Source organism: Gracilinanus agilis, chromosome 2, assembly GCF_016433145.1.
Source record: "Gracilinanus agilis isolate LMUSP501 chromosome 2, AgileGrace, whole genome shotgun sequence".
Classification (NCBI taxonomy): domain Eukaryota; kingdom Metazoa; phylum Chordata; class Mammalia; order Didelphimorphia; family Didelphidae; genus Gracilinanus; species Gracilinanus agilis.
Genome location: NC_058131.1, coordinates 689,476,438 through 689,489,550, shown reverse-complemented (window position 1 = coordinate 689,489,550; position 13,113 = coordinate 689,476,438). Strand labels below are relative to the sequence as shown.

Here is a 13,113-nt window from a genome sequence, read left to right as displayed (position 1 = left end):
CAGAATTATAAGATCCAAATTGTCTCCCTTCCTCCCTTCCCTCCTCTTTCTCAGAGATGGTAAGCAATTTGATCAGGATTATACATATACTATTATGCAAAACCTTTCATATTGGTCATTATTGTAAAAGAATACTCATATAAAACCAAAACCCCCAAATGAAACTGTAAGTAAACTAATGTGGAAGATACTATGCTTTGATCTGCATCTGACTCCAACAGTCCTTTCTCTGGAGGTTGTTACATTCATATCCTGAAAAATGTTGGATGTCACCTTGATTGACAAGGGAGGCAGTTGGAGAGATTGGAATGTTCCCGGATGCCATGAGCCAGGGGCAAAAGTCGGTTGGTCTGGGAGGATGAATAACCCTAACAGCCACCTGGAAGGGATCTTTGGGCCTTTGGTCTTTGGCCTTTTGGCTTTTGACTTTTTGTCTTCCTTTGGGCTTGGGGCCCTGGGTGGTGAAGGGAGGTTGGGAGGTCTATGAAGAAGAGGGTGGTAGGATCTGAATATTTCTTGAAGGCTGTGAGGGCTAGTACATCACCAAACACTGATAGTGAAAAAGCTGAGAGAATAAATCACCAACACAGCTGTGTCAAGAGCAGTCACTTTCTCTGGCTTGGTAGCGGCCAGGCTGGGCCAGAGGGGTTGTGAAGAACAAAGCTCCAGCTTCTACTAAATCAGTAGCCTCCAGTCTAGTTGTCTAGTTATATATATTAGATTGACGGGGTCTCCAATCCCTAAACCTTATCCTGATTATCCTTTCCCTGATTTTAGATTATAGATAAAGAGTGTTTAATAAGTACCTTCCTGAGTGGTCTTTGTATCATGACCCTTCGGGAGGGAGCTAATGCAGTCAGATACCAGATGTGATCCAAGGCTAATCAGAGTCCTATAATAATTTATCCAACCCCAGGTTGGACCTGAAAGGGTTACCCATCCACCTAACCTTTCGGGGTCCTCCCTGGGCAACTGCTATTGAAAGGGTAAATTATAACAGCTAGCAAGGGTGATTGGGGTTGGTGTTCCCCCATTCCCCCTAGGAAGAATACAGAGATACATCCACATCTCTAGATATCTATATCTCCATAGGAACTAGTTTTTTTATAACAGTTTTTGGTGAGCCAGGTAGGAGCCAAACCTACAATGGCATTCTTTGTCACAAGTTCTTTGGAATTGTCCCAGATCATTGCTGTTTTTGTGTACAGTGTTCTCCCAGTTCTGCTGATTTCACTCTGCATCAGTTCCTGTAGATCTTTCCCACTTTTTCTGAAATCATCTTGCTTATCATTCTTTATAGTACAATAGTCTTCCATCACCATTATATACCAAAATTTGTTCAGCCATTCCCCAATTGATGGACATCCCCTTAGTTTCCAATTCTTTGCTACCACAAAAAGAGCTGCTACAAATATTTTTGCACAAGTGGGTCTTTTCCCCTTTTTTATGATTTTCTTGGGATACAGACCCAGTCGTGGCATTACAGGATCAAAGGGTATGCATTCTTTTATAACCCTTTGGACACAGTTCCAAATTGCCCTCCAGAATGGTTGGATCAGTTCACAACTTCACCAACCATGCAATAGTGTCCCAATTTTGCCACATCCCCTCTAACATTTATCACATTTCTTTACTGTCATATTGGCCAATCTGATAGGCGTGAGGTAAATGCTACATTTTCATCATTTGTTTTTAGAGTTAATCTGAAATTTAATTTAAATTTATTCCTTTTTAAAGTTTTAGTTATTTAACTTAATGAAAGAAATTGTCAGCTTGAAAAATTAAACAAGGAATAATTTATTGATGATAATAGAAAGGTTTTTCACATTCTGTAGGCCTGTGGTTATAGCAGATTATGTGGAGAGAAGACACCATTTAGTGTGGAAAGAACATTAGATCTGTGCTGTAATCCCTCTGGAAAAAGCAACATGGCATCATGTGAATACAGTTACCAATGTATCCCTGCCATTAGATTGAGAGATTCCCTTGGTGGTCGCATATCCTCAAGGAGATTAAGGACCAAAAAAGACCCCATATGCATCCCAATATTTATAGTAGCTCTTTTTGTGGTAGCTAAGAATTGTAAACAAGGAAGATTTCCATTGAAGTGGAAATAGCTAAACAATTATAATCTACGGTAATAACAGATCATTAAGATTTTGTAGGGAGTGATAGACATGGTGAGTGCAAAGATGCCTGGAAGGACTTCTGTGAACTATTAATGCAAAGTGAAGCCAGCAAAGCCAGGAAAACAGCCAATTCAATGGCAAGAACCACTTAACAATCACAGAGGAATGTCATAAAGTTAGAGTAGCCAAGGTTGGCCCCAAAAAAGAAAGTAAAAAGACACTTCCCCCTCCCAGTCTCTTTATAGAGGAGGGAGGTGGTGTGTGGATTTGGAATATCACATATAACATCACACATTTTCAGTGTGAACTTTTTTTTTTTTTTTGCTGAACTTTTTTCTTCCTCTTTTTTTATTCTTTATTATATGGGACTGCTCTCTGGGAGGAAACTAGGTGTAGGAATACTGGGGAAATTATAAATGATGTAAAATCCATCTTATAAAAGGCATTCTGCCTCAGCTATTTATTACCTATGTTGCTTTGAGCAAGTCACTTAATCTCTATGGGCTTCAGTTTCTTCCTCCTGAGAATGAAGGATTAATGACATCCAAGAGCCTTCCCTCCAGTCTCTGTATTCTGGGATATTATGTGTGTTTTTGCTTAGCTTTCAGGAGAAGAGCCTTTGGTCATAGACACTCTCATAGATCTACAAATCCATTTTGGTGTCAGTTCCCAGTTTTTACACCATCCTGTGAAAAAGAAAAGGGCAAAAAAAGATGGGATTAAAGTTAGGAAGGAAAGTCTTATAAGGAGGACTGTGAGTAAAAGGTGGGCCTTGTCCTGAAAGAACTTATAAACTAATAATCCAAGATAAATCACCATAATCCAAATAGATGAAGAAATGTTTATCTAATTGAATAGGAAAGGCAGATGCAAAATTTTGTGAGAATTCTGAAGGGAAAGAAAATCAGACCAAGACCTGAGCTACAGATTTCATTCCTGCTGGGCTCAAAGAGATCTCAAACTGACATTCTGAAGAGTACTGAAATACTAGTCCTTGCCTTTCCCACTGTTCACAGCATTTCTGAGGTTCTTCAGTTAGCCTGCTTTTGGGGAAATTCTTGTTCTGTGCTCAGCATTGGGTTAGATGCCAAGAGTAGACTCTGTGTTTCAGATGGTGCCAGGCACACTGCAGGCTCTCAGTGGTGGTTTAGATGACTGCTGAACTGGCTTGGATGAATACTGCTTACCACCCTCTTCTGTCTCTCTTGAGGTTGACCAGCGAGTATTCAAGGATCTCATGAGTGAGAAACTGCCTCGGTTACATGCCCACTTTGAGCAGTACAAAGTCGACTACACACTCATTACCTTCAACTGGTTCCTGGTGATATTTGTGGACAGTGTTGTCAGTGACATCCTCTTTAAAATCTGGGACTCTTTCCTGTATGAAGGACCAAAGGTATGTGCCCAGCCTATGCATCTGAAGGCACTGCAGGACCACCTGGATAATCACTGTACTCTGGAAGTCTTTGAGTCAAACAGAAAAAAGTGTAAGAGGTGAAATGAAACCGAGAGGCCTTCAGTCAGTTGGAACCTATTCTGATTTGAGCCGAATGCAGAGGCTGTGTCATGGTGATTTTGCCCTTGAGACTGTGTTCCAAATATCTACTTAAGGCCCAAAAGGGTGTAAGAGTTGTTTTCTCCTTTTTATAGATGAGAAATCTGAGGCTTAATGAGGCTTAGCGAAGTTACCTATCCAATCAGTATCAAAAGTGCTTTCCCCATAATCAGCAATCCATTAATTTAGATAAGAAAAGTAGTTTCTGATTTCATGTAGCATTAGGAATAGGAGAAGTATTAGCTTATAAAAGAAAAGTTTAGAAATGTGTTCAGTCACAAAGCTTGGTCTTGGTCAAAGTGAAGCTGATGATGCTGGAGTTTAAGGAGAGACGCAGAAAAGCCCCGGGTCAGTTGAGCAGTAGCCAGTGAGCTCAGCATTCAGAGAGGGGCTGTGATGTCAGCTGCTCTCACTCTCCTTCCAGCAGCCAAACGTTCCCTCCACTGAGGGTGCAAACATGATCATAGCCCACAAAAGCCTCGTTGGCAGTCGGCCTCAGGAAAAATGAGACATACCTGAGTTTGGGATAGGAGGAGGTGGCAGGGCTCAGAGCAGGCGTGACTGTGGGGATTCTCCCAGAATCCTCTGATTCTTGTGTTTGCATCCACAGGTCATTTTCCGCTTTGCTCTGGCACTTTTTAAGTACAAAGAAGAAGCAATCCTGAAGCTGCACGATCCGATGGCCATATTCAAGTGTCTGCGATACTTCACCCGCACTGTCCTCGATGCTAGGTATGGGCTAGGAGTCTTGGCTAATGGTTCTTTCCTGAAGAAATCACCCTTTGCAGTGGTGGGGCCAAGCTCAAGGCTGCCTCTGGAGTCTCTGCAGACACCTCAAGAGTAATTATCCCTGACCTTCTGGTCCGTGACAGAGAATGGAGGGATGGGACCAGTCATTGGTGCTAAAAAGGACTGGAACCTCGTCTCCTAGTTCAGAACTGAAACACCTTCCATCCGGAGCTCAGTTTCATTCCTTAGTGACAATCCTCATTTGAATCAGATTTTACCTGGGGAGGCAGTGAGGGTGTCAAAGGTGGCCCCAAACTACCCGCATAATGGCCTTGGGAGGATAAACGGTCCACTGTTGGTCTTCTGAATCACATTAGCCCCCAAGTGCCAATAGTTAGTGAGCAGCTTCTCAGTGTGGCAAATGGTAACAACCACTTCCTCTAATTTAGTGTATTTTCTGCATCATTTTTTACTGAGCTCTAGTTCTCTGACAGAAAAGAAATTTCATAAGCAGCCTTCTAACAAATACTTGTCCAATTTGTTGATATTGTTTAGAAATACTTTGCTAAATACTTTGGGAAGAGCTTACAGATTTTTTGAACATCAGAGGGCCCTGGACATTTTCTGTCTAGGCCACCCTCTCTTTTAAGAGGTCTAGAGAAGGGAAATGATTTCTCTAAGGATTCTTGCCTTTCATGACCTTACTGTTATATTAGGGAAACGAGACCTGCCCATGCATATTAAGTTACTCCTGCAATTCAGTATCACATTATCAAGGGCTCCAAGGCATGGGACAAAGACTATAGGCCATAGGAGTTTGGGGGTAAGAGAACAGGATCACTGAACTTGGTGGCAGTAGAACCACTGAACATGGCCACCAAAAGATCACCAAGTGAAATGTTAGGGGCTGGAGGGTTTGAGAGGCTGGCTCAACTGGAGAAAGCACCGACTGTTTTTTGGCAAGTTAATGTCCAGATTATATGGTGATGTAGTCCATAAAATATGGAATGGCTTTTAAATATGTGGCTCGGCCTCTCATTAGTGCTGATGATTCAATCCTTGTATTTTAGTGCTAAAAAAATCCATGACTTTCATGGTGTGGGCATGCCTTTCACTAACTTGGGTTTCCATCAGTGGTGCTATAGCTAAAAATATTAATTATTTCTTGTCTAACCTTGTAGTGACAATTCCCTCCCTGCACTTAGTGAGAGTGGATGGAAACACACTTCTTTACTGGACCAGGAAGAAACCCTTTGAACTCAGCAGGACTTGGCTGGATTTATGTGCTCCTGGCATAGCATTTGGGAATCTTGAGTTATCTCTTTCCAATGATGATGCAGAGGTGGGGGCTCCAGTGGAGGGTTATAATTCTTCAAAAACGAAGATAGAGCCTTTATTTATTTAGCTTATCCCTACATAATGTGATTATTTGGGATCTTGGAGAAATAATCTCCAAAACATGGAATCCCAGGACTGAGAGGAACTCAAACTGTTTATAGTCATTTCTCTGTTTCTAGGAAGATTTGACAAAGTTTGAGTACCAAAGCAGCTGATTATTTATGACATGAGTTGTTTTCAGGCTATTTTGGCTCATAGGACAAAGTTCATAGCTGGGCAGACTCCAGTATTGCCAGTGTCCCTACATATGCTGGGAGTAGTGCCAAATGCCTGTCATTTCTAATGGGGAACATTAATAAAAGTGGCATTCAACCCAGTGCCTGCCAAACAGAATTTATCCGCTTCTTCCCCAATTGGCTTTTTACATATAGCAGCAGAGCGCCATCTTGTGAATTTTTATGGAGTTGATACTTCAATATTTTTGAACTAAAAACACTGCAGTAATTTAGCATGGAATTTGAGTATTATTGGAGCTCAAAGGGATTCTGAAGACCATTGAGCTTATGGATGAGGTAGTGGAGACCCAGGACAGGTTGTGACTTGTCCATGGTAACATGGTGACTTTGCTTCTTTGCTTTCTTAGTTCATCAGAGAAATAATGAGTAGAAAACATTAGGGTGAACCAGGGTTTGGGAGATGTGAGTTCTAGTTCAATTTCTGCTATCACCCAGCTTTGTGGCTGTGATTAAATGACTTCTTCCTTCTGGGCTTCTGTTTCCTCTGCTTTAAAGAGAAGTACAGGTAGACTTGATGCTAAGGTCCCTTCCAGCTCAAGATGCCATGATTCTTGTAGCTCTGACCTCCTTTGATCTCATAATTTGTTGAAATCTAATGCTTCAATCATCCAGCAAATACTTACTAATCACCAGGTGTGCTGGGTGCTCAAAATACAGAGACAAAAACGGCCTTCATCCTCCAGGAACATTCATAAAGTATAGGGAAATCTATGTGTGTATTCGTAGAAAAAGAAGTATAAAATATATACAAAACAAATATAAGGTCATAGTGATTATGAGACTCTAGAAAGGCCTCATTAAGAAGTTGTGCTTGAACTGAGCTTCAAGGAAATTGAGGGATTCTAAAAGACTTGAATAAACTATGAGTTATTATCAGCATGGGCGCCAGCCTGGGCAAAGATGGAGACAGGAGGTGAAATATCACAGGGAAGGGACAGCAAGTAAGCCAGGTGGGCAGAGGACAAATGTGTGAAGAGAATAATGTGTAATAAATACAGTAATCTGGCTAGAACAAGACTGCAAAGGGCTTTAAATTCCAAACAATGGAGTTTGCATTTTCCTGGAGACAATGAGATCCACAGGAGATCATTCTGGGAGCTGAGTGGAGAGTGGAGAAGCTGCAGAGAATAAGCTAACAAGGAGTTAGTTATGGTAGTCCAGGCATACAACTGCCCTAGGATCACAGAGAATAGAATTTAAATGTATTCACAACTCCACCAGCAGTGTATTAGTGTCCCAATTTTGCCACATCCCCTCCAACATTTATCACTTCCCTTTGCTGCCATATTGGCCAGTCTGCTAGGTGTGAAGTGATACCTCAGAATTGTTTTAATTTGCATTTCTCTAGTCAGGAGGGATTTAGAACATTTTTTCATGTGTTTATTGATAGTTTTGATTTTGTGTGAAAACTACCAGTTCATGTCCCTTGACCATTTGTTGATTGGGAAATGGCTTGATTTTTTGCAAATTTGACTTAGTTCCTTATATATTTAGGAAATTAAACCTTTGTGAGAGAGTTTTGTTATAAAAATGTTCTCCCAGTTTGTTGCTTTACTTCTAAATTTGGTTGCATTGGTTTTGTTTGTACAAAACCTTTTTAATTTGATATAATCAGTCATTCATTTTACATTTTGCAATATTCTCTATCTCTTACTTGGTCTTAAAGAATTTAGATCTAGAGACCTTCAGTATTATCTAGGGAACCCACAAGGAAATGGAAGCCCAGAGAGAAGTGACTTGCCAAGGTCCCACAGACCTAGGATTCAAACCCAGACCTTCCTTCCCTAGTCCATTGTACTTTCTGCCTCACCATGCACTGAGAACACTTCTGAACAGATCTAGTCAGACTTTCCTAGGCATGAGATAAATGTGTCTGGTACCTGATTTATTTAACAAATCTGAGATGAGAGAGACCCCAGAGGCCCTCTCCCTGAGCCAGAATCCCCAGCATGACCAGCGAGTCCCCATTGGGCAGCACTGCCACCTAGGAGCAACAGGAGGTTTAATCCTGGCCTTCAAGGAGCTCCTGTCCTTTCTCCCAGTTCCCCCTTGACTGTTCCAGACCCTCAGGCTTGGGTCTTTGGCTCTGCCTTGCACCCTCCCCCAGGAACTGCTCCTGTCCAATCCCATCTCCTGTTCACGTGCCCCCTTCCCTCCCCTGGCACTGCCCTCGTCCTTTGGACTGCTGCAGCAGCTGCTGGGGGGGGGGGGTCTTCCCACCACCCTCTGGTCAGCTGCCAGAGTGACTTTCCTACAGAACAGATATGACCGAATCATCTCCTGGATTCAGCCAATTCCTGTTACTTCCAGGCTTTGGCCTTGAAGGCCCATCCTCATTTGCAGACTTCTTTCACCTGCTCCTCTCCATATTCTCTGGGGTCCAGACACGTCCTCCTCCTCCTGGCTTCCTGTAGGTCTCAGCTAACGCCTCTCCTCACCCTCTCCTGCTCCCTCCTTGTCACTGTGGCTTCCCTCCCTAGGCCGGGAGCCCCTCGAGGCCAGGACCTGCCTTCGGCCTTCCTTCCCTTTCCCTGAGCTCGGTGACCGGCTGCTTGACGACGGCCCTGAAGGGGACAACACGCCAATGATGCCTTCTTCTTTTCCCCATAGGAAGCTGATCAGTATTGCCTTTGGGGACCTGAACCCCTTCCCGCTCCGGCCCATTCGGAATCGGAGGAGCTACCACCTGGAGAAGGTGCGGCTCGAGCTGACGGAACTCGAAGCCATCCGGGAGGACTTTGTGAGGGAGCGAGACACCAACACGGACAAGCGAGACCTCATCAGCGATGACGACGAGGACAACTGAGGTCCGGCCCGCCGTCCCCTCGGGATGCCATGACCAAAGCGAATGGAGCAGATGGACCTCAGGCTGGTCTGTTCCTGTCAGGCAGAGAATGTAAACTGTCCGTGTTTGGGAATCTGCTGGACACGTTTCCCAAGCACGGCGGCCTTTTTTCGTGCCCACGTTAGGATCCCATTCACTTGTTTACAGCTGTTTTCCCCCAGTCGTGTCCATTGTGTGTGAGGTCAGAGGCCCAGAGCTGTGGTCCTCCCCTCCAACCTGCTCTGGCTCGCAGGGCCTCTGTGTGCTGGAGCGTCTCTAGGGGTGGGCGCCCTCCCTCCCCGAGGTCTGCTGCACTGGCCACGTGCAAGATGCCCTTTTCTAAAGGGCCATCACTGAAATGCTGTTGTTAAAGCCCCTGACGTGCCCTGAGAAGTCAGTCCTGTTTGTCCTTTTCCTTGTTCTTTCATGGTCATCTTCACAAACACATTCTAAAGCAGCTTTTGGACTTGGAAACTCCACAGAGAGAGCCCCATCTCAATTCTTGTCCATAATATTTGCCAACCATAATTATTTTAGGTGCAGAACAATAGGGGTTTCATCTTAAATGTCCAATTGTATTTAGATGAACCTTTTGGCGGTGTATCTCTATGCTGGGGGGCCATCATCCTTGGCAGTCTGGGAGCCATTTGGGGGAGAAGTCCTTTATGGTAGGTCCCTTGGCAAAACTCTTGGACAAAACCAGACCATACAGGCACAGCTTTGGACACTGACCAGAAATGCTGGATGGGCCGAGCTTAGCTATGTTTCCTCAGTGCCCCCCACCTCCTGTTTTCTCAGACATATCTGTCCAAAGAGCAAACTGATTTGGTTCCAGATGAGTTTTCTCACATTCTCTAATTCAAGTACCACTTCAGAGAAGTTTTACCGTCCAAGTTTTCCAGCACTGCTTGGTTCTCAGCATTGTAGGGTGAATGGCTCCCACGGGGCCCCAATTAGTCTTATTTTTAGCAATTCCTGGGTAAGAAGGTAGAGAAAGAAATCAAGGTCAAATCACTTCCCAGATCTCTCAGAGAGCAAAATGTCTTTAGCTCTAGTGACTGACTTTGGTCCCTTGTCAGCCTGTGGCCGGCTTCTTAGAGGGACTTCCTCTCTGCTGTTAGACAATATACCCTGGGATGGCCACCTGATAATAAAGCGGCAGCCATCTGTTCTAATCAAAATGTAAGAGGAACTTTGTTCTGGGGGATTTCCTTTAGTTTATAGTAGGAACTGTTCATCCAGTTTGGGTTTGGACAGGCCCTAGTTGGAGGAAATCATCTTGTGTTTAATACTCTTGGTTCCACTCTAATTCATAAACATTGTAAGGAGCATTTTTTACAAATTGAGATTTAAAAATTACATTTTTTCCAAAGTCCCTACCTTAACTGAACTCTTCTAGAAAAAGTGATATGTGTGCTACAGACACTAATTTTCAGATTTGTTCAGTGATTCCTAGAAATCCTTTTTCCGTCATGGTTTTGATTTTTTGTTTGTTTGTTTGTTTTTTCCATTCGTATCGTCATCCATTTTTTTCATTGTATTCTAAAGTGAGTCTCAGTCTAACTTTTCTGACTCTAGAATCTAGAGTTTTATTCTTTGGAGGAAGCCAGTATCTATAGTTAGTTACACCTTTCATATAATAGTCTCATTTTCTATTCTGATAGTAGGTTTCAGAGTTCATCCCTGGCTGGGGTGTAGCTGGAGTGATTGAAGTACCCGCTTCTTCACAACTCCTTTCGCTAGGAGAGCTGGGACATGGGGCCATTCTGGGGCTTCAGCATACCAAGGCTCAGGGGCAGTCACTGACCGCTGCCCTCACAAGAGACACTTGCTCACTTTGGGAGCTCCAGTGCGGGAATTTCCTCCTCTTTGGCAGATCCACTGGAGTCAAACATCTCGCACCTTCTCTTTTTAGAAATGGATCTTGTGATTGTTCTTTGAAAGTACTTCAAGAACATTTCTAGATAGGAAGACTGTAACCTGTGGGCTGAATGTGAAAGCCTAGCCTTTGTTATGGGGGGGGGGGTAATATTTTGTTTTTCCCTAATTGCTTATAAAAACATGAGCCCTTTCTTGGTGGGATGATATTTGATCAGTTGATTCCCTAGTAGATACTGCTATGCTTTTAGAGCTGAGGAATATTCTTTGGGAGGAATTCATGGCACCAGTATAGGTCTGCAGGACTGTCCATACAGAATTCCTCCTGGGAGGCAAGGACAGCTCTTCGCTGGCAGTGCTGGGGCCCATCCCCAGGACCTCCTCCTCTTCCCCACTGCTCTGGAGCCCCATCAGAGGAGATTGTAGAGGAACAATTTCACCGACCTCCTCATGGGGAATAGGGGTTGGGGTCAGGGGGAAGAAAGGGGCCGGCTTATCCCCTACTCCAGCATCCACTGTCTACCAAAGATCTAGCAGGATGGAACCGGACCTCCTCAAGATTCATCCTAGGGTAGGGGTTCACGCTCTTCACCCTCAGTGTTATCCCCTTGTAGTGAGGACCGATAGGGAAAACGGGGGGGGGGGGCAGATGATGAATCTCCGGAGACCAAGAGAGATCATTCGTGAGGAGCCCAGTCCTCCTGGTCAGTTCTAAGCCAGGGCTTTGGAAATGCTGACGTTTAGGATGAGAGTGATAACCCAACCCCCTGCTTCAATGAAATGGCTATCTGTTCATAAATGCTTTTTGTATATTTTCACTACAGTTTATATTTTTATAGGCAATTTTATCAAGGTTTTTCTAGGTTACGTACATTTTATTTTATATGGCCAATGCATGATTCCCCTCGTGGGTATTTATGTAAGCACAAACCACTGAGTTGCTGTTCTCGTCCGTCCTGGGTCAGCATTCACTGTATGCATGAACTTGGGGCACCAGGCGGCCCTCTCTGTTACTCGTGCTGGAATATTAGAGTAACGGCAGAGGGAAGAAAAGCTGCCCCTGCCCAGGTGGGACGGTAGTCATTCTGCTTCCAACTATACTGTGTACTGGAATATCAAGTATTATAGGCAAGTATTACTGCTTTGTTTTCTTTGACTAATGGTTTAAGATATTGTATAAACTGGCCCCCATCTTCCTTTGGGGAGGGAGTTGGAGGGACTTACTCGCAGCATTTTCCTTCCTGTGCACTGAGGGAAGGTTTGGCCAACAGAGCTAGAGCTGGCCATTGGAGAGCAGGCAATGGGGAGAAACCCTCCAGGGTGGCACTTCTGACCTGGGCATCCGATGTTCTCGTGCTGCTGGAATCTGTGATGTAAGCGTTCCGAGCCACCCTCTTCCAGCCCGGAGCTGGCTGCAGATGTCCGTAGTGACCTGCCTCCAAAGGAAGGCCTTGTTTTTAAGGCGTCAGCCGGCTCGTGTGTTACTTGGACCTAGGTGCACAATCTTCAAGTGAATTTTTAGAATTGTAATATTAAAGGAAAAAATAAAATACGTTCATTTTGTGTAACTTTCTGACTTTCCCCCTTCTTTTCACAATTAAAATCATCACTGGAAGGAAGCTAAAACTTAAAGATTAAGAGTCCAGAAATCATGGGGAGCAGCAAAAGGTCCCTTCCAGCTCTGATCATCTCTGTTTTTATATGCAGTGGAGCACAGAGCAGAGCGATTGATAAAGCATTCATGAAGTGCTTTCTGTGTGCTAAGCAACAAAAAGAAAGCTTATGCTCTAATGTGGGAAAACGATACACAAAAGGGAAGCTGAGGGTGGGGCAGGGAGTAGTCCTGAGAGTTCATTCCAGATCAGTGTTTAAGTCCCCAGAATATCCAGGGCACCTTCCCCCCACGCACAACTTTCCACTCAGATCAATCAGGCTTTGGGTCCTTTTTGGGGTCTGTTTCAGTTTGGCAATCTGTTTCTTCCCTCTCTAGCATGAGGAGGTTTTGTTGGGACACTTCAAAAACTTCCAATCTCCCTTCCCACTCCGACATCGGCTCTGTCTTAGGAGTCCTGCCAGACCTGACATAGAGCCATGAGAGATTTGAGGAGAAATGAGAAGGTGAGGAAGAAAAGGATAGTGAATCAGTCAGGGAGATGTAAAAGGATTGCCAGGCAGCAGCAAGGACCCACCTGATAGTACTTGGCAGCTGGATCCAGGACATGTCATGATCTCTTGATGTTCTCCAGCTTCAATGAGGATTAGGGGTGATGAAGGTAGGATGATGGGAGTAATGCAGAGTGAGGCTGGGTAGAGCTAGGTCAGAGATGGGATAAGTGGGCAAGAGAAGATGACAGGGGAGAGTTG

General features: G+C 44.1%; 1 protein-coding gene across 1 annotated transcript in view; it reads left to right on the top strand.

Annotated features, from left to right (window-relative positions):
• The window catches only part of TBC1D2B (TBC1 domain family member 2B), an 80,792-nt gene extending 71,939 nt beyond the window's left edge, over positions 1–8,853 (top strand). The window contains exons 11-13 of the mRNA XM_044659163.1: positions 3,340–3,525; positions 4,295–4,416; positions 8,658–8,853. Of these exons, the coding sequence (XP_044515098.1) occupies positions 3,340–3,525; positions 4,295–4,416; positions 8,658–8,853 (504 nt within the window). The remainder of the gene's footprint in view (positions 1–3,339; positions 3,526–4,294; positions 4,417–8,657) is intronic.
• Positions 8,854–13,113: the final 4,260 nt, after the last annotated feature.